Below are 26,285 nucleotides of genomic sequence, written 5' to 3'. Positions count from 1 at the left end.
AAAATGGGAACAAACCATTCAACAGGGTTTACAAAAATAAAGAAAAACACACCGCCACAATATCCCAATGAGCTTGACTTTAATTAGCTATTTCATTACATACCTTTTATAATTTCGGCAAAGTGAGTCAGGACAAGTGCTTACCTCTGAGCAGGTACTCACAATGATTACAGTGACTTTTCACATAAATCAAAGAGGATTTTTTTTTAATGGTGTTGCAACACGAAGATAAAAATTCATCAGTACACTTTACTTTCAGACAAAATATCACAATAGGTTAGCATTCTATCAGAATGGTTTCAGTGTATTCACAAAGAAAGAAGAAAGGGTGTTTCTATATTGCCTTTCAATTTTGTAACTAAGAAAGAGTTATAACTTATAATTTTATAACTAAGCTGAAATGAAACCTCATATCCCTGATACCTACTAAAGGTAATATTCAGGACTTGGGTGGGGAGGAAGGTATTTAGCTAGCCAGACAAATCCAAGGAAAGCTAGATAATTGATCAGAAAGACTCCAGGTTTAAAGTTTTGAAGAAACTTTTAATTTTAGTTTATTGCTTTCCATCATACTGAGATGGTGGAGCAAGGGAGAAATCTATTTACTGAATTTTCTGCTGACTTGCAAGTCATGTTTCCAGAAATAGAGACTTGGAATGCTTCCAACTTTCCTTTGTTAGTTAACCGCAAATAAACTTTTCAGAGCTACTTAACAGGAAATTCGGTAAAGGCCAGATTCTGTGGGTCTTTTTTTTTTTTTTTTTAATAAAAGATTAGGTAGTAGTGTGGATGTGTGGATACAAGGCCTACTGATGAAATGTGAAGAGGTAAGTTTGAAAGAGCTGCAAATTCTGTATCTGTTCATTGCTGCTTGACAACAGAAAGCAAACCCTTCTAAATTAATCCTCTAGTCACACATTTGAAGCTGTGTGAATTCTCCAGTAGGTCTACAGCATCCATATGGAAATTATTTTTGCTTACATACATGAATTTAGAGGACTAAAGCCACTGTTATACAGTACACAATGGGTTGTATACAAAGAATTTCGGAACGTACTGCAAACAAACGCCAGGGCTAGCAGTACAAACCAGCTGAACACCTGCCCTGCCCCAGTGCTCTCCATCCTGACCAGGCACAACCCCGACCAGCACAGCTGAAGCCAGCCCACAGCTAATTACATCAAACAGGCGCTCCCGACTGTACGAAGCTATGCAGTCCGTCCCCTTCGGGAAAGATTGGATTTCACGGCCATTTAAATAGCAGAAGGAAAGTGAAACTTGAACGTGACTCAAGCGCAGAGGCCCGGCTCCTGCGTGTGGCTCGGCAGGGCCGCGGGGTCCCGGCCGGTGCGGTCCGGGCGCGGTGCCCGCTTACCCCGTGCCAAACACAGCGTGACGAGGCAGAGTCGCGCCTGCGAACCCCCGCCGCAGGTGATCCCCGACCGGCCCGCTTCTCCGGCCGGCCTCTCTCGAAGGCACCGCGGCCCGGGGCAGGGCAGGGCTGCGGGTCCGCAGCCCCGCCGCCCCTCGCACCTGGGCGGCCGCCCGGGTGTGCGCCGGTGACTCAGCGGCGCCCGGTGACCCCCGCCCGCGGCGGCGGCGCCTCGCCGCGGCTCTGCCCCCTCCCTCTCTCCCGGTAGGATCATCCCACCCCGCCGGGCGGTCACCTCAGCAGGAGGAGCCACCGCCACTTTGCCTCGGCTCCCGCAGCGACCTGACGGCAGTCAGCCCCGCCGCGCCGCGCCGCACCATGCAAGCAGGGAAGAGAGACGAGAATAGGCGGGACGCCGCCCGGCCCCTGCAGCTCACCATGAAGAGGGGCTACGAGGTGCTCCGCGACCCCCACCTCAACAAGGTAGGGGCGGGCAGGGCAGGTGCGCCGCTGGGCGAGGAGGGCGGCTGCCCTCGCCGCGGCCCCCGCGGGTGCCGGCCGGTGCTGCCGGGCGCTGCCTGCGGGGCCGAGGGCGCCGCCGCCGCCACCACCTGTCAGGCGCAGCGGCCGCCGGGCCGGGGGCGGCGGGCGCGGGGCAGCCGCACTTCCTGCGGGCCCGGCGCCGCTTCCTCTTCCTTCGGGCGGCGGGGGGCGGCCAGCGCCCTGCCCGCCGCCGCCGCAGCGGGCCCGGCCGCGGAGCCAGCCCCCGGTAGCCCCCAGGGCAGAGGAGCTGCGGCAGCAGAGCGGGGAGGAGGATGCTGCTGAAAGTTACGCCGCTCTGATGCGAGTTCCTGCTGCCGTGCTTCTGTTTTCCCGGTACCCTCCTTCTTTTCCAATCCTCTTTTCCACGGATGCCCCACCTCGTTTCCTGCGGGCAGAAGTGGCTGTTGCTGCTGTCCTGCGTTTTCTGTCCCCCGGCAGGGTGGAAAATGTGTTTATCATTGCTATTCCTCTTGGAGCTCTAAAATGCAACTGCAGTTTCCTCCCCGCTCTGCATCAGCGAATGCAGTCAGCTTCTCTAAGAGATGCCATAGCATAGCAAAACCTGTTTGACGCATTTCCAGTTTGCTTGAGAATGGTAATTCAGCTTGATCTAACTTTCTAAACTTGTAGAACGAATTTGGAAAACATGAAGGCGAGTAGAGAAGTGTTTGCACAACTGCCTTGATAAAGATACAAAGTTCAAATAGTAAAATAATTAATTTGGCATGGCAAGCCCTGAATTTGCTGCCAAAATGAAAAATGATTAAAGGTAGATAATAAACCACGCCTAGCACAAGAAGCCTTAGTCACACTCTAACCTCCAAATTTCATCTTGCACATTATCTGGAATGGTGCTCTGACTTCTACATCTGCATCGGAATGTATATACAATCATTTTGCTTATTGCCAGGTTACATAAATTGACAAAAACTGTGTCTTTAGTTTTACTGGGCAGGTTGACTCATCACTAAAAGGTCCGTGGATTAGTTAGATGAATAGTGCTTTTATTAGGCTTGGTGCTTTACTCCAGGGTTTCCTTAGAGGCTGTCTTAAGTCTGTGTGTAGGCCTGAGAAGGTCTCCTGAGGTCAGGTTAGAGGAAAGTTAGTATAAAACTCCCAAGGAGAGGCTGTTGTGCTTGGGTTTGCATTTAAGCAGCTGTAATATTGATGGAAAAAGTCTGATTCAGCATAACCAGGAAGGCCAACCCAAAAGAAAACTCACCTTGTTTTAAGAAATAAAAGGGGTCCTGTTCTAAAACACGCTGGCTGAAGGGCAGTTAGCGGCAGGCTCATTGCAATGGTTTGCCCCTCACACACCTCTGAACAGTGTACTGTAAGGATGGCTCTTCACAGATGAGGTGCCAAAGAGGAAGGGATTTGCTTGATTTTGAGTTTCAGGAGACAAGAGTTACAGAATGTTCTGAGTTGGAAGAGACCCACAAGGATTATCAAGTCCGGATCTTAAGTGAATGGCCTGTGTGAAGATCAGACTGGCAACCGTGGTGGGTTAACTCTTCCTGGGTTAGGCTTCATTATTTCATACTCTCTCAGCTGTGGTATAGCACATGTGTACTGTAGAGCAGAGAAGCAGGAAAAGATAGTTGTTCGTGACCAGCTGCATCCATACAGTGAACAGAATTTGATGTTAGAAATGCTCAGCTGAAAAACCTGGTCTTTGTGCCTGTGAGAAAACTCTGGTCCTGGTCTGGTAAAGGATAGGTAATCCTGTTTTGTGACTGAGGCAGGTGATGTTTTTGCAGGTGTAGATGTACTACACCCTAATATATGTATGCCAACCTACACCCTAATATGTATATATTGGATTTTGTATAGGTGCACTAAATTCAAATATGTTGAGGACTGCCCATATGGTTGCCAGATTGACAGCTGTGGCCTGCCTGCGCACGTGGAAGCTGCTCCCAGTTCACTTTGTATAGTCAAGGCTGTTAAACTAGCATCAGGTTGCTGAGAATTCATTTTAAAGTAGAAAAATTATCTCCTTTAATGATTCTAAAGTACAGGGGTTTCTTGCAGTCCTGCAAGGTGCCAGAACTTTCTGCTACCTTGGCCCTGTCAAGGAGTTGCAATTTTTCAGGATCAGCACTTTCTTTTGGATATGGTGCCAGTTTTAAGAGGACTATTTGCATGTATGTGGCAAAAGTAGACTGTAAATACTGAATAGTGGTATCTAGCAATGACTTGTAGAAAGAGAAGGCGAATGATGTTTTCAGGGTTTCTTTAAGACACATACCCTGGCAAGCAGGTAAAACTGAATTGTGCTTTGATATATGTGGAAGCTTGGGGTCTGTGTCCTCAGATAACATATTGCTTTTCTCAGACAAGTTGAAAAATTTACATGGAACCATTTGTACTTGAACATGTACTTGAACATTTAAAAACAGATGTAAGAAGAAATAAGTGCTAGATTTAAAAAGAAAAAAACCCAACCAAAACAGAAACCCCAGCCCACAACCATGTCTCCATTTATGTGCTCCATTTAAGTGCACCACTCATTCAACAATAAAACAGGATTTCTGCACACTTGTCAATTGCTTTTTATACTTAACCTTCCTGGATTTTGAGAGAAAAGGCTGTGTGAATGCCATGGTAAACACCCAAATTTCTTCTTTTCTGCTTGGCCTCTACTTCTACTAGAATGACAAAATTGACTGCAATGTCATTCTTAAATCCTTTATGTTTGACTATATTAGTAATTGACAAACACGTCCAGCCTTCAGTGGGGGAAAGTTCAATAAAAAATGTTTAGTGGTTTTGTGATTTATTTCCCCTCCCTTCCCCTTCTCCCCCCTCCTCCCCCCCCCTCCGCCCTTCCTCCCAGTAAAGCATTTTGGGTCCCTGAGTGGTTTGAGCCATCTCAGCAGCAGGGATACATCAAAAATCATGACAAACAGTGAATTGTAACAGACTGAATTTAATTACTTGAGGATGTGTGTCCAAGTCTATGGACAATAATTGTAATTCAGTTTATTGTCTGAAATGTTAGGCTGTTAGTGTTTAAAAGTGTATTTAGAGCCTTTCTGGTAATTGTCTGTCTTTTTCCCTCAGGCAACCAAATACATTGTAAATAGCAATTACAAGGAAAACAAACACAGTTTCACTTCTTTTCACTGAAACAGATTTGGCTGGGAGTTGTATGGTCTTTAAGCTGATGAGCTACAGAAATGTGGAAGTAATTTGCTCTTTCCCCACTGTAAATCTCATTTACGTTGTATTCAGTGGACGAATTTGCAATTTTAAAGCATGCAGACAATTTAACAATGGTTTCATCTTTAGTTATTTACCTTTTCATATTTAAGCAGATCATATTTTACCGTAAACTGCTTATTTTCAGAATCTTGGTGTGAAGATAGACAATCACACGTTTGAATACAAAACTTTCTCAATAGCCTGTGTTAGTTGCCAAGTGTAAACTCTTCCCTGGTTGAGAAACTTTGCCATTGGAGAAATGCTTTGGTTCCAGGCTGCTTTTGTATTCTTGCAGAGCAATTCAGTGAGCAGTAAATAAGTAACTCTGTTAAATCTAAGTGCTGGAGGGCTTTTTCTCCTCAGATGCCTAATTTTAACTCCTCTACTGAGTGACTGCTCTAGTCATTGCTGAGTATGATGTGCTTGTAAACTGTTGGTCCCTCTTTTTTTCTTTCTCTTTATTCAGGTTGCACTAAAGCATGGTAGAATTTCAGAGCAGACTGAAATAGGCTGCTGATAGGGCTGCTGAATATCTGAGAGCACTCAGTGTCAATCCCAGCTGCAATTGCATTGGTGTTATATCCTAACATCCCCCAGATATGATGCCCCCGAACCTTAGCAGGTTCTCACTGAGTGACATTAGTTACTGGCTGGAGTTGGTATTCAGTGCAGTGACTTACTATGGGATTTACTATTGAAGGACCATACTGGAACAGAGCAAAGATCCATTCATCCCAGTCTCTAACAGTGGCTCAACTGGAGCCTTCAGGAGAGACAGAAGAGTGATGATGCCTCTGGTTAGCAATGAGTTCCAGGCTGAGGGAATGAGCATTTGATTAGAGAGTCATTAAGATATGAACACGTGTCTCTCTTATCCATTTACACGTGCTAGGGTGTAATAATTTACTAAAAATCAATTGTAAACTTCTTAGACTGATGGACTTCCCATTTTGCCCTTCGTTTCAGACAGTGGGATGAGAAAGCTAATGAAATACAGATAGATTTTGTTCTGTACAGTTAGTTACCTCTCTAAAATTTGATTTTGAGAAAGTATAAACCTGTGATTGGCTTGGGTGACATATAAAAATGGTTTTAGGACTTTGACATTTTTGGGCAACCCTGCAACAGGAAACCCAAACCTCAGTAAAAAATCAGAAGTATTCAAGGGAGATTTTCTTTGTCTGATAGGTTAAATAGAAGAAGCATTAAAGAACTTCTGTTAAATGAATCTATTCCTTTATCAAATACCAATCAATAGAAGACTGTTTTTCCTTCTATTGATGATGTTTGTATTTTCACATCTTAACTCATGTGTGCTTTGGGTGGGTCCTCTGGAGTGGCCAGTGCCCAGTGAATGTTGCTTTTGTCTTACCTGTAGATAGCTGTTCTGGAAGAAAGCTGATGATCTTGGGGATGGAGGAGGAAAACACTTCTTTAAATTGCATATTAGAATTATCTATAATTCATAATTAATTTGTAAGATAGATTTTCTGGAAGTTACTTCATATTGTAAGGGATTATTTAATTTTAAGTGGTAGTAGCTATGAGAGTGTATTTTAGATGAGAAGATTGTCAGCTGCATATGAAAGTAAAGGTATAATTTGAGGAATTCTTTTTAGTTTAGTTGCTGATCATTCTTACTGTCTTCTATTTCCTTTAACTTTTTGGCCTTTAAAATTTTGAATTTTTTAACAGTAATAGTTCTTGATTCTTATCCCTGCCAGATCACATAGCAGAGCAATTCTTATCTTGATGGGAATAACCACGTGATTTTTCAGGACAAGAGTACATGGTAGAGTGGTTGTGCTAGCACAAAAAGTGAATAAATCTTGTCTTTGATGCATTTTAAGGTGAACTTCTGTTAATTTTGCCCATATGTTTGACACGCATTACAATTTTTCATCTCTTACTGGGATTGTTGACACTGGTTGTTGTTCTGTGGAATGGCAACCTAAACCAGGGGCTTCTTCAAGTGTGAGGTTGGCTCATATAAGAACTGTACTGGCAGTACAAACCTTGTTTGCTTGGGTTTTGGGCAAGGGTGTGAGCTCAACAGTGGCTTGCTGGTGGGGACCACAGGGATGGGTGAGGAGCTTGTCACACTGGCATTTTCTTCCTTTCTGTAAACACCTTGTTGAGGTGTGAGGGAGGAGTAGTCATGCAGGATGTCTTTTGTATGACTGCTTTTATTTTCAGTATGTGTGGAGGGGCTTTAAAAATCAATTCCATGCTTTTTACCACCTTTCTTATTTTATGGTAGGTTGTCCTGCATACTATTAATAAGGAAAAAGTATTGGAAAAAGCACAAGGTGTTCACATTATTTTATCATTGTCTTCTATTTAATGTATATAACTCACGGTGTTCATTGCCCTCAATACTTTGCTTCTGACTTAGTGGATAAGTTGCTGTTGTTTGTGTTATGTTCTTTTCTTCCTGTTGGCCTCCAGTTCTTTGCTTGCAGTTATGAAACAGAGTGCTGAGACAGCAAGTTGGGAACAAAGTTCTGTGACTTGAATTAAAAGCAAATAAAATGAAGAAGTTATGCACTAAGCTAAATAGCAGTAATGGCAACTGAATAGTTGTGTAAGTTGTCACAGGACACTGAAACCTAGAATTGTTTTGCTGCAAAGCTGCTTCAGGCATTAAAAACAATTTTCAGTTGTATAATTTTCTTGTGAACTTCAGTAGTTGAATACAAAATGGATCTTTTTACTTTTGATTGAGGAATCCTATGGCCATTGGTTATAAATGCTGTTTGAATAGAAACATTAATCCTGGCATAGAGCACCTTGTAGGCAGGATCTCTGTATTTAAATTGGGCTAAATGTCCCTTTTAACAGTAGGTTTTATAGAGATGCTGGCCAGAGTACTTGAATGTTGTTTTTTTAATCTTACTTATGGATGCTGACAATAAATAGGAGTAGAGTTCACTGAGAAATTTTACTTCTGTCTAGGTAAAATAAACTGCAGAGAGTATCTTGGAGTACAGAAGTTCTTACTTTTGCACTTACTTATGCACTTCATAGATCCAATTCTGCTGAACCAGTGTCTTGTATCTTGCTGTTGCTGAAAAAGATAAAAGTCGCAGCTGTATGAGGCACAAGGTTCTCTCCCTCAGCCCTGCTTGCCTTGTGGAGGAGAGGAGGAAGAGAACTGCATGTGACAGCAATGTTTCTTATTAACCAATGACCAGATGATAAAATGTGCCAAATCTTTTCTTTGTCATGTTTTCCTTCCTTGCCTGCTCAGATGGGCTGTGTGTTTCACTCATGACTTGCTTCTGGCTGCAGTTGCCCATGCCTGCAAGGGTTGATGCAGAGTTTCATGCCAAAGGTCTCCTGGCTTCAGGCTCTGGAGATCTGAAAGACAGTATCAACACCCTTCAATTAGGTCTTTCTTTAAGTTTTTTGCAATTTATAGTTGAGAATTTTTAGTGGAACAACTGTTTCAAAGAAGCTTCAAAAGCACAATTTAGTGTAGGACGTGATCCTGTGATTTCAGCCTTGGTAGCAAGTGGTTTGTCCTCCCTGCAAATCTGCCGAGCTCCTCTAAGGTGTCATTTGTGCTCCCCTGGCTGGAGCAAATGCATGGAGGTTGCCTGTGTGCGCTGTGGCCCATCATGGCTGGCAGGCTAGCATGGAAAGGGCAGAAAAGAACAGAAATAACATTATTGGTTTGTGTGCCTGTCTAATGAGATTGGTTATACAATAATAACCATATGGTAGTAGGCCATTAGTTAAGGTTTGTTTGAATGTTCTTGTCATTCATGGAGATGCCTTCTCTGTACTTTGTGCCCAGACCAGGCCTGGCCCATGACTGGGAATAGTTTTACGGAAATGATCTCTGTTGTCTCGTAACACCAAGGAGCTAAATTTGGTATAGGAAAAAGGCAGTAGAATGTGGGTAGGATTACCAGTTTGTAATATATGGTAGCCAGAATTTTGTACAGGAAACTACAGACAAACATGACAAGCAACCATGTACTTACAAACTAGGTTAGGTAGGACTTGGAACAAACTTCCCTATGGACAGGTAGAAGTAGCAAGGCTATGCACTAAATTGTAAGAGACTGGGGAAAGGCTTTGGTACTTTCTAGTGTTGTACCTGACATAGGAATTCAAATATTTACATTAAGATGCTGATGATTTCTATTCAGAGGCAGAGGATGAATTTGGCTTGACACCAGAGTGTTCTGCCATACCATTCAGGGAGAAAAGTATCATACACAGTCACCAGCACTGCTTTCTGAAGGACTTGCAGTCATGAGAAGTCTACCTTACCCGACTGATATATTAAGAAGTGTTATTTATTGTTTTTGTCCTATTCTCAAAACTTAGAAGTGACATGTGGTTCTGAAATTGTAACTGTGCAAGCTCTCTGTGGATTGTATTATATTGTTCATCTTCAAAAAAAAAAATCAAAGTTATGGATGAAGTCAAGGCAGATAGGGGAGGCCTTCTAATAGGTGCTTTAAGAAATTGTTAAAATAAATAATTTTTATTACTATTCATCCTATGCAGCCTGCGTAGATTGAGCTGCTATGTCAGTCACTCTTTACCTTACCCTTTCTCCCCTCAGTAGCAAATTTAGACCTTTAGTTGAGAAGTAAATGATTGTTGTCAGGCATATTGATACTGAATCTCCATGAATTTACATTTTAGAAATATTTCTGGTTTTTTTCTAGAATAAAATTAAATGCTTCCAAAGAAATAAGAAAATTGCTGTGTAATTATGTGTTGGGTTATCATTATGACTAATTTTCTTGATTTTGTGGCATGCAGCATGATAGTAGGAATTTTAAGGTTGTCTCAAAGGACTGTCAGCGTGACACACATTACAGATAGCTCCAGGAGCTGGAACTGACAGGATCTCCCAGCCACAGGAAACCTAAGGATTGGACCATACTCACAAATAAACTCCTGGCTTTTATGTGGATGGTACATTTGTGTAGGAGGTGTTAGGGAAAGACCTAAGAACCTGATCCTAATACCAGTTTTAGTAGTGTAAATGAATGAGAGTAAATGAATGGTAGAAGGATTCAAGAGAGGAAGCTGCTGCAAAACTGCCATGAAGTTAATCATGCTTTAATCCTGGTGCATTAATCCTTAAAAATACCTGAAAAACCAACACATTGTCACTTGGAGAATTTGAGCTCCTTTAACCTCCACACATTTATAAAGCTTGTTTCCTAGCAGCCAGTGTAGCAAGAAATGTTGAAATATGCATAGTTTGCAAGGTAAGTGGTTTTGGCTCATTTGATTAATTTGTTTATAGTGATGAATATTATAGTATCTCATTTTATATTTAAGATGACTTTAATAGCCAAATCTTTGGGTGATTTCAGTGAAAAAAAAATGCTGTGGAGAAAGTTAAATTTGTTTCTGTTAGTAACAGGTCTCTAATTTTTTTCTGAGAATTAGTTATGCATATTCCTTAGTATAGTTTATTTTAGGAGTTAATAAAAAATAACCCCTGTATTGCATGTGTAAGAAAACATGTCTTGATCTTAAGCTTTGCTAATGTAATTTGTTGCATAATTCCGGAAGCAAAAATCCTGCCTTGGTAGAAGGAGGTCACGGGGCAGCCTGGAGGCACTCCTTCAAGGGCACTGTGTACTTTCTGTTGAAATCAGTGTTTGTAATTTATTTGAATACTGTTATTGCCTATTCCTGTGTGAAATGCAATACTCTGAGCAGGACCCAAATTTGTTTACTACATAGAAGAAGCACAGAGTAAATGCTTTTTATATACATAAAGAACACATAACATGGAACTGAAGGGAAAAAAGCTCTTATGATCTGAATACTTCTGACTTCCAGCCAAAGATGTGGAAATATGTCAAGATGTAGTTGTCTGGTTGTTTATGCTTAGGTTTTTATTTACTTTATGGTTTGAGTAGCAGCTGTTACCCATTTCTGGCTTTGAAAAAGTTCTTTTTCCACTCAAAAAACAAAGTCTAATATTAAAACTAAATCACTGTTTTGCTTTTTCCTATCCCTCTTATCATTAGAAGTGCTTTGAAAAATTGAAAACACCTTTGGCTCAATGTAACTTTGCCTAAATAGATGCAGTCTTGAGTCTTCTGTTATTATTTTAGATTTGTCTGTCCTGTTAATGAATTGTGTTTATCTTTGGAATAGAGTAGGTGCTGTGAGGTATGAAATTATTTTGGTATCCAGTTCAGACTGGATATCACAGTTTAGTTTTCTTCCTCTTGTCCCTTGTGAGTGATACCCTTTTAAGTTGTCTTTTGCATGGAGTTTAGATAGTACTGCTCTGCATGAGAAGAACAAGAATTATTTTGAAATACATTATTTTTTTTTCCACAAAGGCAAAAATAATTCTGGCTTTTTAATGACCAAGAAAAAAAAATCTTTGCCTTAAATCTGTCCTGGAAGGGAGTGCATAGCAGTGGTTATGAAGCATGCTGTAACATCTACGGTACTGGTGTCTAGCTGACTTATTGGATTTCATCCTCTAGATACCTGACTTTACAAAGCAGATTTATGTGTGTGGGATGAATTTACGAAAGAGACAGTAAAGCCTCTTTACCTAAATAGTAAAAAAGAGTTCAATAGTTACAGATAAAAGTCAGAATAGAAGAACGTAGTATTGTCCAAGTAAAATGAATAACTGAGTTAACATTGGTTTAACTTGAATCTCTACTACTGAATGGTAAATTTATCTGCTGCTATTTACAGGAAAATGGAAAAAAAAGTGAAAATTTGTTTCCAAGTTTTGATTTTGTGCTGTAGCAGTTATTTGAGTAATTCCCTGAGGTCCTTAGGTTTACATAGCTTTGATTTTGCCCAGACATAAGCCAGTTTTAAAAGTAATGACCTAGGAGAAAGGGCTAGGGAAGAATGAAGAACCTTCTTTCAGGGGATTGGGATTCAGGCTCTTGGACCTTCTGCAAGAGTGAGATCTTGCAGCAGTTTGTTCTTATCTCTGTCCAGTCTTTTCAGTCTTCCTCAGATCATATGTTTTAGGTGACTGCTTGACATGTTAATTCCAAAGATTTCTCTGAAATTCTTCCCTTCCTTTTTTTTGGAGCTCATGTGGCACACTTGTCCTTTCAATTCCAAGACATCACCTTGGTATGTTTCAAGTTGCTTCTATCCCAGGAATGTTTTGAAGTTCAGTGATGCAAATTTATGACTTACTGTAATCTTGAGAGAGTACAAAACCAGTCAGGGTTATCTCTTTTTGTGTTGTTGCTTTTTGTTGAGACGAGAGTTCATGACAGATTCTCTGAGGTTGAGGCTTACCAATTGCATAGCTTTCTGTAAATGAAGTCTGGATAAAGCATTACTCTCGTTCATGTAATAGAAGATTTGGTATCTGCCTTTTTTAGGTCAGGTAAAAAATAGCTTGCTAATTCTGAATTATGTTTTTTAATTCCTACAGAGCATGCAAATTCTTACATTTGGCACAATGTAGTGGTGGAACTAAATGCTTCTATTGTAGGTGGGGATAAATAAATCTGGGTGAGTGTGTGTAAAGAGGTGTGAGAAAAGATGTCTTACTGTGTACTGCAGTACAAAGAGGGCTTGCAGCACTCATCCTCAGCAGCTGCTTGAAAGGAACACTTTATCTCAGCTCAGAGAAAGTAGAGCATCTCACTTTGCATCTTACCTGGGGAAACATAACCAGTGTGGCTCTATCTTGTAGCCACTGGTGTTGTGTTTGCTGTAAGAGCTGAAGTGTTCCAGGTCAGGAGTCTGCGCAAATCTGGAGCCTCTGAGCTCCTGCCAGGCTGTTTGTGGTACTGAGCTCTTGTACTTCTTGGAGTACAAGGATAAACTCCAAGTAGGAAATAAAAAGTGAGTGCTTTCTTTTGAGGTGGAATTCTTGGAAAAATAAATATTTCTGTAGGAAAAAGACAGTCATCCTTCAAAATAACATTATTTCCTAAACTTTCTAAACTGTGTGTCATTTATGGCAAGAAGTAACTTTCTTTTGGTTTTATAGTTACCAAGTCTTAACTATTCTTCAGCAAGGAGTAGTGGGTAAAACACAGGTAAGAGGAATAGATGAATATAGGAAACCATCATATAGTTGTCATAATGTCCCACCAGCAATTTAAACAGGGGATGTGGCTGACAGACACCCTTTCTGGTTTGCTTTGAGGTAAACTTGGCAAGTCTTTAAAAGCTTTCTCTGTCTTACTTCAGAACTATGTAATGCATATGAGTACACACATTTTCCCCTCTTAATTAGTGAGCTCTGCTTCATCAAGAGAGACAAAATATTGTAGTAGATTGGGCACTGGACTGGAAACCAGGTCAGGCACTAAGAATATTAAATCTTAGTCACTTAGTTTTCTCATATGAATAGGTAAACAGCACTGGAGAAGTGTTCAGGATGAAAACTAGTATGAAGTACTTGGTCTTGTTTAATTAGTCTTTTTAGATAATGTTTACATTGTTGTCTTTATACTACTATAATCTAGTTTCTGTGTACAATTTCTTTCCTTGGTTAAGGGAATCATCTTCTAGTTTTGCAGTAATCCATCAGCAAGCTGATAGTTCTTTAAAAATCATATCTAAGTACACCCATGTTGATTCTGTGTAGTCCTGACATGTTTTGTCCATGTCCTTTTTCCTTCTCCTGTATTGCAATTAAAAGGAGAGAGGGTCTTAATGGATATGCAGTCTCCTGAACATACAGTTTTCTAGATCTATGAAAATCCATTAGAGAGGACTGCAAATCACTGCCTGTACTGAATGCTGTGGGGGAAAATGAAGATCTGAATAGGCAGGAAGAGCTCATCCATCTGTGTAGCTGAACCTGCTCCTGGCTTCAGGCCATGCTGTGCCACATGCAGATTAGTTGCAATTAGATGAAGTGGTAGCTGACCCTTGGCTGCCTCCTCTAAGCCTCCTGGTCCTGGGCAGCATTCAGAGGGTTGCCTCCATTCCAGCTGAATGGGGAGAAGAGGTGAGAAAGTGTTCAGTATTTATCACCTGAATGCCTGGGGAAACTCAGGTAAATACTTCCTGCAAGAAAAGGTATTTTTACCTCCAGCTAGGCATTATTCAGTAGTTTTTAACTCAGTGAAACTTCACGTATTTAAGAGGCTAGAATTCATGTCTCCAGGACTTAAATGCATGTCGTGATGTGAATGAAGGCTGACTTTCTTAGGGTATATTTAGCTGCCTGACAATTTTGCTAGCTATTGAATAGGCAGAGGTGATCCAAATTTGACACCCACTGTTTTTCCAAACTTAAGAATTTTGATGTTGATTCCCTAGAGAAATTGTCCTGCACAGAAATTGTGTGTAAACGCTGAATAAAGCTATGTATGCTGAAACTATTACTGTCAAAAATATATTGTTAATTTTTTTGTTTCCTTTCTAAAACGTGCTGAAATGAATACATGTATATATCTTCTAAATGGTAGGAGCTGCCTACATTTTCTTTAGGTATGAATTCTTACCATACTCTTGGAAATCACACTTTTGTAGTGTAAATTCCCAGGAAAATAAGATTTTCTTTGAAAGATGACTCCATGAAGGTTTAACAGTTAGCAAAATGAATCTATTTGTGCATCAAAATATAGAATGATAACCTAATTCTCTCTCATTTTGTAATAATTTCTTAATTCAAAGTAGATTCCATTTTTCTGTTACGGGTTTCAGAAGTGACCAGAAAGCCTACATGATGAATTAATATCTGTGAATCTAATCCTGAAAAGAATTAGAGAAGTAGCTACAGAAAGGTAATGCTTGTCTGGCTGTGCTCCAACATGCCAGCAGTGCAACTCTCAAAGTATTCATGGTAAGCATTTTTTTTGTCCCTGAAAATACTTACATGTGTCTATTTACTTAAATACAAAGAAATAATCTTTCAGCTACCATGAGGAAATGTTGCACATGCATAAAAGCCTCATTTATTTTGTACTGACCTGTTACTTACACTTCATTACTTTACATAGGCAAAGCTACCATGTGGAGAACACAGCAATTGGGCAGTATTAGACATACAGCTGTAGGGATGTAAAGCTGGATCTGTTTTGGTGAGTCTGCTCTTCATTTCCTGAATCTGTTATCCTCAGGAAATCTAATTAATGATAATAATCCTCATTAATCTCATTTTGTTGCTGTGGGTATTGTACTAGCACTGTGAGAAATGCAGCTTGGGTTAAAGGTGGAACAAATAGGAATTCTTCCTACCTGTCCTGTCCTTTCTTCACTTCAAATTATATGTTGCTAAAGGCAAATGGAATTCTGTTTCCAACACAAAATAAATGTTTGCAGGAGTAGAACCTGTTTTGGCTGGAAACTTCTTTTGAGTTATAGCATGAAGAGAGCCTCAGCCTCTCTAGAGCGTGTTTGCTGCTGTTTGACTCTGCCTTGAAATGAGTAGTTAAAGGAAAATGCAAGTTAACCATAGAGTGGTTTTGTTAGATGTGGCGTGTGGGACTGCAGTATTTGAAGTAATCACAACAGCGTGTCTTGGTTTCAAAAGAATACCTTCTAAAAAAAGAGCTCTTCCTCTTACAGTTTTTGATACTAAGGAGCTTCCAAAGGGAGTATTTTTATGAATGTGTTCCATGATTTAACTTAGCCAATTTAGTCAGTGCTCTGGCATTTTATCTATATAAAGTATAGTAAGTTTTGTCAAAGCATGTTAGTTTAATTTTGGGGAAATTTTTTTTGGTGTATGTTTACACTGCACTGCAATTGGCCTGCCTCAATGAAGCTTTCCAATGCTTTATCCCAGATTCACAAATTAGTTTTTTTCTGTTGCTAAAAACTGCGATGCTTCTTGAAATGATCTTTTTTTTTTTTTTGTGAAGATTGTTGTCTGAATGCTGTTTAGTGAAAGAAGATTGTAATATCACAGGGAATGTGAGTGAAATGTTATTATAAAACCATCGTGTAATTCCTGTCAAAAGGGATCTCAGAAGTCCGATCTGCTACTCAAGGCAGGGTCAGATATGGAGACAGGACAGGTTGCTCTGGGCTGTATCCTGTCAGGTCATGAAAATCTCTAAGATGGAAACTGTACAGCTTCTCTGGGCAACCTGTGTATGTGTTTGTACTCAAGAGGAATTTGTTTTATCATTATATTTAGTCTAAGCCTCTCTTTTATCGTCTTACTGTCTCTTGTCCTTCTGCTGTGTACTGCTGTAGAGAGCCTGGATCTGTCTTCTAGACAGCCCCAGCATAGCTGCTGGAGGGCTGCTCTTAGGTTCCTCCCAGAACATTCTCTTTTCCAGGCTAAAAAAGTCTAGTTCCCTAACTGGGGATGTGCTTCAGCCCAAATCATCTGGGTGGCCCTTTACTGAGCTCCAGTTTATTGATGTCTTTCTGATGCTAGGGACTCAGAGTTGGACTCTGCAGTCTAATGAGTGCCAAGTAAGCAGGATGGTCACTTCCCTCAGCCCATGTCATACCATTCTGCTGCTGATACAGCCCAGGATACTATTGGCTGCCCTTGCCTGTGCACACCAGTGGCTCCTGCTCAGTTTGCTGTCCACCATGTCCTTTTTGACAGACCTGCTTCTTCCCAGCTAGTCAGTCTGTCACCAGCCTGAATTATTGCAGCCTGTCTTGTTTACTTGCTGGATTGCAGCATTTTGTATTTGTCCTTGTTGAGTTTCATAATGTTCCTGTCAGCCCATTCCTCCAGGCTAAGTCCGTTTGGATGCCAGCCCTGCTCTTGGGTGTGTATATCCACAGTTGCCCCTGTTTGGTGTCACCTGCACACCTGGTGATTTTGTGCTCCTCTGCCCTCTCCAGGTCATTGATAAAGGTGTTAAACAGGGCAGGTCCCATTACAGACTCCTGCAGCACTCTTACTTACTGGGAGGTGCAGTAGAACCCATTAACTGATTCCTTCTGAGCCCCATCTGGTTGTCCACCCATCTACACTGTAATATCCCAACTTCGGTGCATGGATTTTTTTTTGATCCAGTTGTCAAAGCCTTAAAGTGACATAAATGACATATTCTGTCTTCCCTTGTCCGTGAGTGCAGTCATTTTACCATAGAAGGCAATCAGGTTGATTGCCAAGGGATGATTTCCCTTGGCCAGTGTGTAATTTCCTGCTTGCCTTCTTCTGTTCATGCAGGATCTTGAGCTGGCCATTACACCTAAGGTTACCATTGATTATTGTGGCCCTGGTCAGATGTTAATTTGTGAAAAGCCAATCCAGTTTTGCATCACCCCTGACTAGCTCACCCAAAATCTCCTATATCATCTCTGGTGCTTCCCAGTAATCTCCTGGATTGTGTCCTGTCATGTTGTTCTTCTAGCAGAAATGAAGGAGATTAAAGACTATCATAAGAATAGGGAACTGTGACCTCCAGACTTACCTTGTATGTATTCAAGGAACAAGAGCAGTTTGTCAGCCTGATACATAATTACTATTATTGCTACCTGCAGCAGCCAGACATCTTAGTTACTTGGCTAAGCATTTATATTTTTCTTATAAAAACAGCAGCAGGGGGAAGAAATGTTTGCATATACATAGCCTATGCGCATGGCCACTATGTATGTCGAACCTGTACGTTTTGTTGAATAGGAGTCTCTTATCAATATTGTACAAGTTTTGGAATACTGTAATGAAAGAGAAGTTATTGTTTTTGTGATTCCCCTGCTGCTATTTGTGGAATTTTGAAAGTGTGATTTTTTTTTTGTGTTTTTTTTTTTTTTTTTTTGTCTGTTTGTTTAGTGGTTTTTTGTTGTTGTTGTTGTTTTTGGGGTTTTTTTTGTGTGTGTGTGTGTGATTTTTGAAATCAGCACTTCTGTAAAGGAAATACAGAGTAATTAGGGCAGCTCCTCAAGAAGCTGGGGAAGTACTCAGGAAAATATTAATTCTGTTTATGTAAGTAGCTGTTGTGAGGGGAAGATCTTTCAGAACTGTCTAGTTCTCATCCCATCCTGCTCTTTCTGGCTCGAGAGGAGGCCATCTGAGGCTGTTTCTGAAGCAAAATTGTTCGTAGTAGTTTCATGAAATTCTTCTAATAACTACTATCTGAACAATCCTATCACCACTAAAGAACTTAATTTCACAGATTGAGAACCTTCTGGCTGGGTCTGCAGAGCAACTAAGCTGTGATGATTTTATTTCTTGTATTTTCCATACCCTAGTTGTTTTACTTTTCTCAGCTCCTTTAGGTTTTGGTGCTTGGAAATGAAACTGCAAGCCCCAGCCAAATGCACTGCAAAGGAGACATAAAGGACAGGTTTTAAAAGCCTCCACACAAACTGTGTCAAGCTGTCTTCTGCTCCAGTTGAGTGAATTATAAAAGTAGCTACTACCTCTGTTACTAAATAAAGTAATACAAAAGGGCAACTTGAAACTCTTCTGGCTAGCAACATACAGATAGGTTGCTGTAGTTAAGAGTTCAAAGCGTGGTCTGTCTTGCTGTCATAACTCATTTCACTCACTTGAAAAAGGGGATAATCGGTCTTGCTAGAATTCTGCCTCTGATATTTGGAATTTCGCATTCTCTGTTTTTCCTGTCTGTTTTCAGCTCTCAGCCGTTCCTGTGCCAAGTGCCTTTCTTAAAGCTGTTTTACAGCGTTAGGTTTTGCTTGGATTCTCAGTATTTTCTGGATGTGCTAATGGTAGCCTAGAAACTGAGACTCAGAGTAACAGAATAATTTAGGTTGAAAGAGACTCCTGGAGTTTACCTTGTTGTGGTCTAGACCCTCAAACAGGCTGGAGCTCTACAGGCTCAGCAATCTTTGCGCCTAGAGAAGAAACTTGTCTGCTAGAGGCTTGCTAACTATGGAGTTACAAGAGATATGAGTAAACTGTAAAGTTTGGCTGGCAATAAAGAAGACATGTTGGGGCTGCACTAGACCTAATCAATTTTAATAGAGTAGAAATAGCACAGAAAAAGCCTACATGAGTCAGAATCTTCACATCTCCACTGATCAAGAACCTCTTCAGGGAGAAAACCAAAATCTGTTGCTGTAGTTCCTCTTGGAGTTACAGGCTTTTTTTTTTTTTTTTTACAATTTGCAGTTGTTCTGAGTCATGTGCAATTCTTATGACTGCACAACTCAGAATAATTTAATCATATTATTCTTGCTTATGTTAACGTGTCAGTGGAAATCTAACAAGTACGTAATAAGAAAGAATGACATTTTTCTTTATTCTTTTAGAGAGAAAACAGAATACTTGCTGTAGCCTGTGGTCATATTAGAATAGTTTCCATACCAATCTCTTATATCTTAGTTAAAGTTATGTGCTCACATGTATAGATTTGCAAACAGTATGCGAGTAGTAAATGCTGAGGTTTATGGCCTTTATTTTCAATGGGAAATGGCATAGATCTGTACATCAGACACCCACAATATACAATGTTAAGGACTTTTTAATGAAATTTTGCGGCTTGGAGCTATTAAAAATTGTTTTATTTTTTGTTTGTTTTGTTTTCTTTGGTAGGGAACAGAATATTTGTGATGTTTTGTGTTGTGTTTGGTTGGGGGTTTTTTTGATTGTTTGTTTGTGTTTTTGTGGTTTTTGTTTGTTTGTTTGTTTTGTACTTTTGAGCTAACTGTAGTCTGATCCCATGAATGGAATGTCTGCTTACAGCTCAGGCATATTAGAGAAACTCCTGGAACCTATATTCTAATTGCTTTTTATCCCAAAATAATTCGCTTGAAATGCTCCAGGACTGTTCCACAACATGAGCAAAATACAGTGAGTGGTGACAGCCAAGAAATTTGATTTAAAAAACTGCCCCCAGTTGAGGCAAAATACATAATGTGCATGTACCTAATATGTATCATTAAGAAATAAGGAATTCAAAGCCTTTAGTTGTCAGAGTTTAGGCAATTCTTTAGGCCCCAACATATTTTAGTGTAGTAAAAATGTTTCATTGTATGTTTTAAATATACACAGATGTGTGCTGTGGTGTAAATCCATGAAAAAGAAGACAATAGCCTTTATACAAATTTCACTTTTATCAGACACAATTTGTGATGTTGCCGGGGCTCAGAGTTTGTGCTGATACATATGTGGTTTGTTTCTGTTTGAGCAACCATCCTTCTCATTACAAGGAAGTGAGAGAATTTCACCTGTAATGAGATCAGTGAGATTTGACATGCACCAAAATGCAGACAGCACTTTCTTCAGAGTGTCCTGTCATTTCTCTTCCAAGCTGTCATCTTCCTCAGCTGAGCGAGTTGTTAAAACTAGCAAAGACAACTTAAAATGCTACCTACTGATTGCTTGCTACCTACAGATAGTTTTCTGTAGTTGAGAGAAGTACATGATTTCATAGAATGTAAAAATGAAAGAGTGAAAAAATTGACATGTAGAGCTACCTATGTACAACATGCTTTTGCTTTTACACGTAGCGAAAACCTTTTCACTTGGGAGCAGTGCTTGCTCTGTGTGAATATAAGTTAGGGTCTCTGAGTCAGAGTGATGAAAATATTTCTGCTGCACTTACTTTAATCTAAAAATGTGTTCTAAAAATTAGGTGGTAACATACAGTGATCAAGTGCTCAAATTCCTGCATCTCCTACCACTGCTGGATGGCTATTGCTGTCTTCCTGTCTAATGTCTTGATAAAGTACTATTTCGTAGGAACTATTAGAAAGAATTAAATAGCTAACTGCCTCTATGCTGTTAAGCTGGTAGTATCATATTGTAAAGTCTGTCTTGCTATTGCTTAGTGCCAACTCAGATACAAACAGTTTCATCTGATCTAGGGTTCAATGAACCTGCTGCTGACTTGCTGCCAGGATCCTAACCTGTCTGCAGCTTCTCGTGCTGGCAGGAACATACAGCATTTAAATTCCCAAACTGCTGTTTTTGAAAAAAAATTGTTGTCCCTCCATTAATACCTTTTTCTGCATATTCATTTGAGGCACAAACCCTATAAAACAAATTAATAAAGGGATCTTAGAGCTTGTTTTACCAAAACATGGAATTGAAGAACAGAATAAAGAACCAGCTTTTTAGGTAAACCATGTGCTGATATCTTGTGAGACCATCTGCAGGCCAGCTTTCCCATGAATTCTTATAGTATGGGAAGTGTGGGAAAGAACATACAACAGTGTTTATATTCATTAGTATTGGTGATGTATCCTCTGATTTTTTTTTTTGTTCACTGATGTGTGTATACCTAGGAAAAAACTTCCAGAGTTAAAAAGTCCTATATTAGAACGATCACCTGGAAAATTGTTTTTACATGGTTCTGTAAATCTTTCTGATGGTTAGGCACTAATCCTTGACAAAATGTAAAACATGCATTTATAGGATATAGAGCAGATCTGGATAGGAGCTTTGAAAACCAAGGGAGAATACCAATTGTGTATTTCAGCATTTCTAAGTGTCCCACACTGAAAGGTTTCCAGAATGTTGTTTTTATTGTCAGAGTAGTTAGATGTTTTCTTGTATTTTTAAAGAGAAAGCTCATGAAGTGCATGCAAGAATCACCTCATTCAAGGAGCTGGAGCTCTTCAGGTTGTGTGTATTCCACTGGGAAAGTGTCCTGACTGACGTTCCATTTCCCCTTCCCTCCTTCAGAAAATGACACGTGACATTGCTATCGGCTCTCCCTTAGCAAAGAGACTAACACTGCTCTTAATTTCAGATATAGGGCTCCATTAACCAGGGTTATACATTACTTTCCATTTCATTTGGTTGCAAATGTGTGATCAGATTGAAGCAGATTTTTAATGTGTGTATGTAGTTTGCACGGGCTGTTGAGCAGAAACAAGATACAGACCAAAATTATTTAACCAGACTTGCTTTTTTTTTTTTTTTTTTTTTTTTTTTTTAATGGCAGTGATGTGAGGAGCTCTTAAAGGTTCTCCTGGGGAGGGATGGGCGGTTTTGTGGAGGGCTGAACAGAGGCTCTGCCGATGCAGCTGTGTCGGTGGAGCTCTCTCGTGGAGATGGGATGTGTGCCTTGCAGGAGGAAGTGTTTTGCTAGCATAGCTTTGCTGCTGTCTTTGACAACAGGAACTGATCTTCCAAAAGCGTTCTCCTGTTGTCACATCCAGCAGGGCTGTTGCTCATGTAACTGCTTGGCTGGAGTTTGTGATTTCCTCCATGTGATCCAGCCTGGCACATCAGTGTTGGCTTTCTGTGGGCTGGTCCTGTGTTGGACAAGAGCAGACACAGAGCTCTGCCAGGTCTTGATATCTGCAGAGTCTGAGCTTGAAGCAACATCCCTGAGAGAGAGAAATCTCCCTCTCTGCCTTCCCTTGCTTACACTGCTTACCCTTGGTAGTGTTCAAAAAAATAATGTTCTGAATTACTTTTCGGTATGCAGATGAAAATGATCTGTTCTGGAATTTTACCTTAAAATATTTTAATCTATTAACAGACACTGTAGGGAGTTATTGTTGAACTGTGATAATTGGAGCTGTTTAACAATACAATATTGGTAGGTTTGATAATCCTCTCAGAATCAGTGTACTTTAATGTTTCTGCAGTGTCCACTGGCTTTGTTGTTTGTTTTTTTAACTTACAACTCTTCAAGGCTCGAATTAACATAAAAAATCCCTCCAGCAAGGTAATTTTTTTTTACAAAGTCAGACTTTGGATTCTTTTTCTAATTTGTCAAATAATGTGAATAAATAAAATATAAATACTGAGGAAAAATTGTCTGTCTCCAGTTATCTAAGAACAATGCTGAAACAAAAAAAAATCATGTTTGGGGCTAATAATATTTCTATGATTTAACTTTGAAGCAATGTCAGTTATAATTAGAACAATACAAAGAACACGAGATGTCTGTCTTTCAATTATTAGTAGCTTACATTAATTTACATTAAACTATGGATAACATTATGTTATTATCTAGAGAAAATGAGGTTAGATTAATCTTCCCACTTTTCAGAATCCCAGCTAAAAGTTTCACATGGAAACTTTTGGTTTGCAGCAACAAAAAATTTGCTGCAAAACAGAAAAGTTTGATTCAAATAAACACAGTACAGCTGTTAGTAACTATCAGATAATTTTTATGCTTTCTTTTGTTGCAGAGTATTCACCCACTGAGCAGAGAAACAAATTAACTACTATACTCTGAAAGGAGAAGAGGAAGAAGTTAGAAGAGGTTTCTTAGAACCTCTTACTCATTTTCTAAAATGATAATGTGAAAATAAATACCTAAAATTATCTTTAAAGAAGTATTTCTGCAACTTTTTTTTTGTTGTTTTTGAAGAATTATTGGAAAGCTATCCTTTCAATGTCTAAAAACCTGAATTAAAAACAGAATACAAATCCAAATCCAAACAAACACCATGATCCCGAAAATCCTGTCAAGGACCACAGGGGAGTATAGGTTGAAGGAAGGCCAACAATGCCCTGGGAAGATAAGAAAGAAAACATATCTCAATGATATGAGAAAAGCCTACAAAGAAAAAGTAAAAATTCACATGGGTGTCACAGAAATTACACATGGCTCGTTTTGAATTTTACTTGTAGGAGAGGAGAATTCGGTGCAATGTTGACAGCTGCTCAGTTCAGACCACTACTTTTGTACTCTACTTATGATTTCTGTTCCACTGGGAAGTAGAACAAAATTGTTCAGATAATGAAATACTGTGGGTTAAAGCATAATGGGCTTAACAATTTAGCATCTGTATGAATAAGCTGTGTAATGAGAGAGACTGTGCTATCTGCAAGCCTGAGGACTGCACGTGTTATAAGGCAGGTAGCTTTTTGGAGTGACCTAGAAATGATGGAAAAATGGGCTGACAGGAATGTAATGAATTTAGATAAAGGCAGATGAGCAGCCCAGCAATTAGGATGGAATAATGGTGCAAGAGAACAGGCTGGGAAACAAGTAGAAAGAAATAGGAAAGTAGGAAAAGACCTGTATGACCTGGTGACACAGTGAAAGGGTTGGAGGCCAGGAAGACAAGTTAGAATGTGGGAAATTTGAAATAGTTCTGAGGAAAAATAGAAGGAAAAACTGAGGACAGTCAAGTACAGTGGGGGGCTGCTTCGAGAGAAGTGGAATTGCCATCCTTGGAGAGAGTTGTTACTCATCTGGAGATGACCCTGAGCATCCTGGCCCAGCTGGACCTGCTCTGAGTAGGGCTGGATCACTGGACCTCCTCAAGGCCTTTCTGAGCATCATGATTCTCTTTTATTTGTGGCTGCCATGAACTCTGTGCATATAAGAATGCTTTGGGCTTCTCTTTAAATTATGTCCAGTTGTTAACTATTTTCCTATGTTTTTTAAAACGGCTTTGTTCAAATTCATTCATAGTAGTGACATCTGACTCCTAGGGAGCAATGAAAGCTAATTTAAATGGGTAAGGATGGTTCAGATGGTTAAGTATGCAATGGTTTTATGAGTTAGGTGGGACTGTAAATTATCTAGTTCAAAACAACATTTCTCTTTCCACTTAAATACAGCCAAAGTGCCAAATATGTGCAGGTTAGGTGCTACTAAATGAAATTAACCTAAGAAATCCCATTATTTCTTACCTGTTGTTCTGTTTTTCATTTTCAGCCCAGCAGGGACTAGTGTAAAGTGTTGTCATCCATGGTTTTATATCTCTACGGACATTCTATCCACTGCAGGGCAAAATTTTTTATAACTCAATTACTGTAGACCTAAAGTTTATAATTGCTTTAATGGAGACTTTAGCTGCCAGGAAAATATTTAGTAATGTGTGAGTTCATTACAACCACAAAGTTATAACTAAAGCTTTTTTTGAGTGCTCTTGTCAAAGCAGGAAACAAGTTTAGGATTTTTTCAGTTAATATATATCTTCCTCTAAGAACAAGCCTATGTAGGACATCTGAATTGTGGCCACTTAAAACTGTCTGATGTTGGCATGATTTTTTTCTATTTAATTTTGTAGAAAGCTCAGAATGTATTTCAGCAGTTTCCTGTTTTTAGAAGGAAAAAAAATCAAACAATACGAAGCAGTCTAGATCTGCTCCCTCTCCAGTGATAATTATCTATCAAATAGTGCTAACCTGAGCAGATATTCTCAATTTCTGGTCAGCTGTTTCAGAGCCCAGCATGTGGTTGGATTTGTGGAGCGATGATGGAGGAAGAAGACGACTTATATAATGGTGTGTTTTCTTTTACTTGGATTTTATTCAAGCTGCCTGCAGTATTATTTATGGATGTTACCATTCCTTTATTAAATAATCCACCTCTGAAGTCAGACCGTACATCTGAAATCAGCACAAATGCTTGGGAAGCTTATGGAAAGCAAAGAGCAGAAAGAAATAAGTGTTGTTTCTTAAACAGAATAAGCAAGGATGATTTTTCTAATACTGTTGTGCATTTGTGTGAAGTGAATGAAAACATACTTAATGATCTAGATAAGTTTTGTTTAATGGGTTAGAAGGTATGCTGAAATTCCTAGAATTTTTTTGCAGACTTCTGCCCATGCTGTGTATTTTCACTCAAGGTTTCATCTGAAACAAATAAACAAGCAAAAATGTTTTATTTCTGAAGGTTTCTGAATTCCCTGTATTGTAAAGTTCCTCTTAGAAGGAGGTGAGTTGACTGCTTCTTGGTTTTGAAGAGGCAGATTTCTTTAACAGTGTAACTGATAGCAAAGAATGAGAAGGCATTCTAACTTGACACATTGTTAGTACAAGATCTACTGATGTGCAGAGCTACATGGGCCCAGCCAAGAGGTTCTCCTGACCTACTTTAGGTAACAAACTTGGCTATCCCTGACACTTGAGAAATGACAAACACTAGATACCGTAGTATCATAGGTAACAACCCAAACTATAACTTTTGGGACTTAATTACTTTTACTCTCAAATTGTTTTCCTTCCATTGTTTGTGCCAGAAGACATTTCTTTGGCAAATTGTGTAGTCTATGGAGGAAGTTTCCTAGCTTGTCGAGAATATGTCTGTATGTGTAACAGGATGAATGTGGATTCTGTACACATTAATTCACAATTTTGTAATTCTTTATTGGAGTTGCTTATGTACCTTTCACAACCTGTGTCCCTACTTTAGAATGTAAAAGGTGCCTCTCAGTTTAATCTTTAAGTGCCTCTCAGTTTATTCTCCCACATGTGGAAGAAAATAAGAGTATGTAGTAGAGGGATTTAATGTTTTCTGTAGTACTACTAATAATAGACTAGTTTAAGCTTTTAGCAAAAGCATTTATTTTACAGAAGACTAGTAAATAGTTCTGGTTCAACATAGTAATTTAAAGATTCCAGCTTTAAAAACTTGCCAAACAGGGAGAT

At 39.6% G+C, this 26,285-nt stretch overlaps 1 protein-coding gene across 2 annotated transcripts in view; it reads left to right on the top strand.

Annotated features, from left to right (window-relative positions):
- The first annotated feature begins 852 nt into the window (after window positions 1–852).
- The window catches only part of ME1 (malic enzyme 1), a 153,740-nt gene continuing 128,307 nt past the window's right edge, over window positions 853–26,285 (top strand). The window contains exon 1 of one of the 2 annotated variants that reach the window (XM_063389542.1): window positions 853–1,855. In XM_063389542.1, the coding sequence (XP_063245612.1) occupies window positions 1,751–1,855 (105 nt within the window). In that variant the 5' untranslated portion in view covers window positions 853–1,750. Of the gene's footprint in view, window positions 1,856–2,077; window positions 2,249–26,285 lie in introns of those variants that run through there. The other variant, XM_063389543.1, reaches the window with a different exon arrangement.

The sequence above is a fragment of the Prinia subflava genome, chromosome 2 (genome assembly GCF_021018805.1).
Source record: "Prinia subflava isolate CZ2003 ecotype Zambia chromosome 2, Cam_Psub_1.2, whole genome shotgun sequence".
In the NCBI taxonomy this organism is placed as follows: Eukaryota; Metazoa; Chordata; class Aves; order Passeriformes; family Cisticolidae; genus Prinia; species Prinia subflava.
Note: the sequence above shows the minus strand (reverse complement) of the source record. Positions and strands in the feature narration are given on the sequence as shown.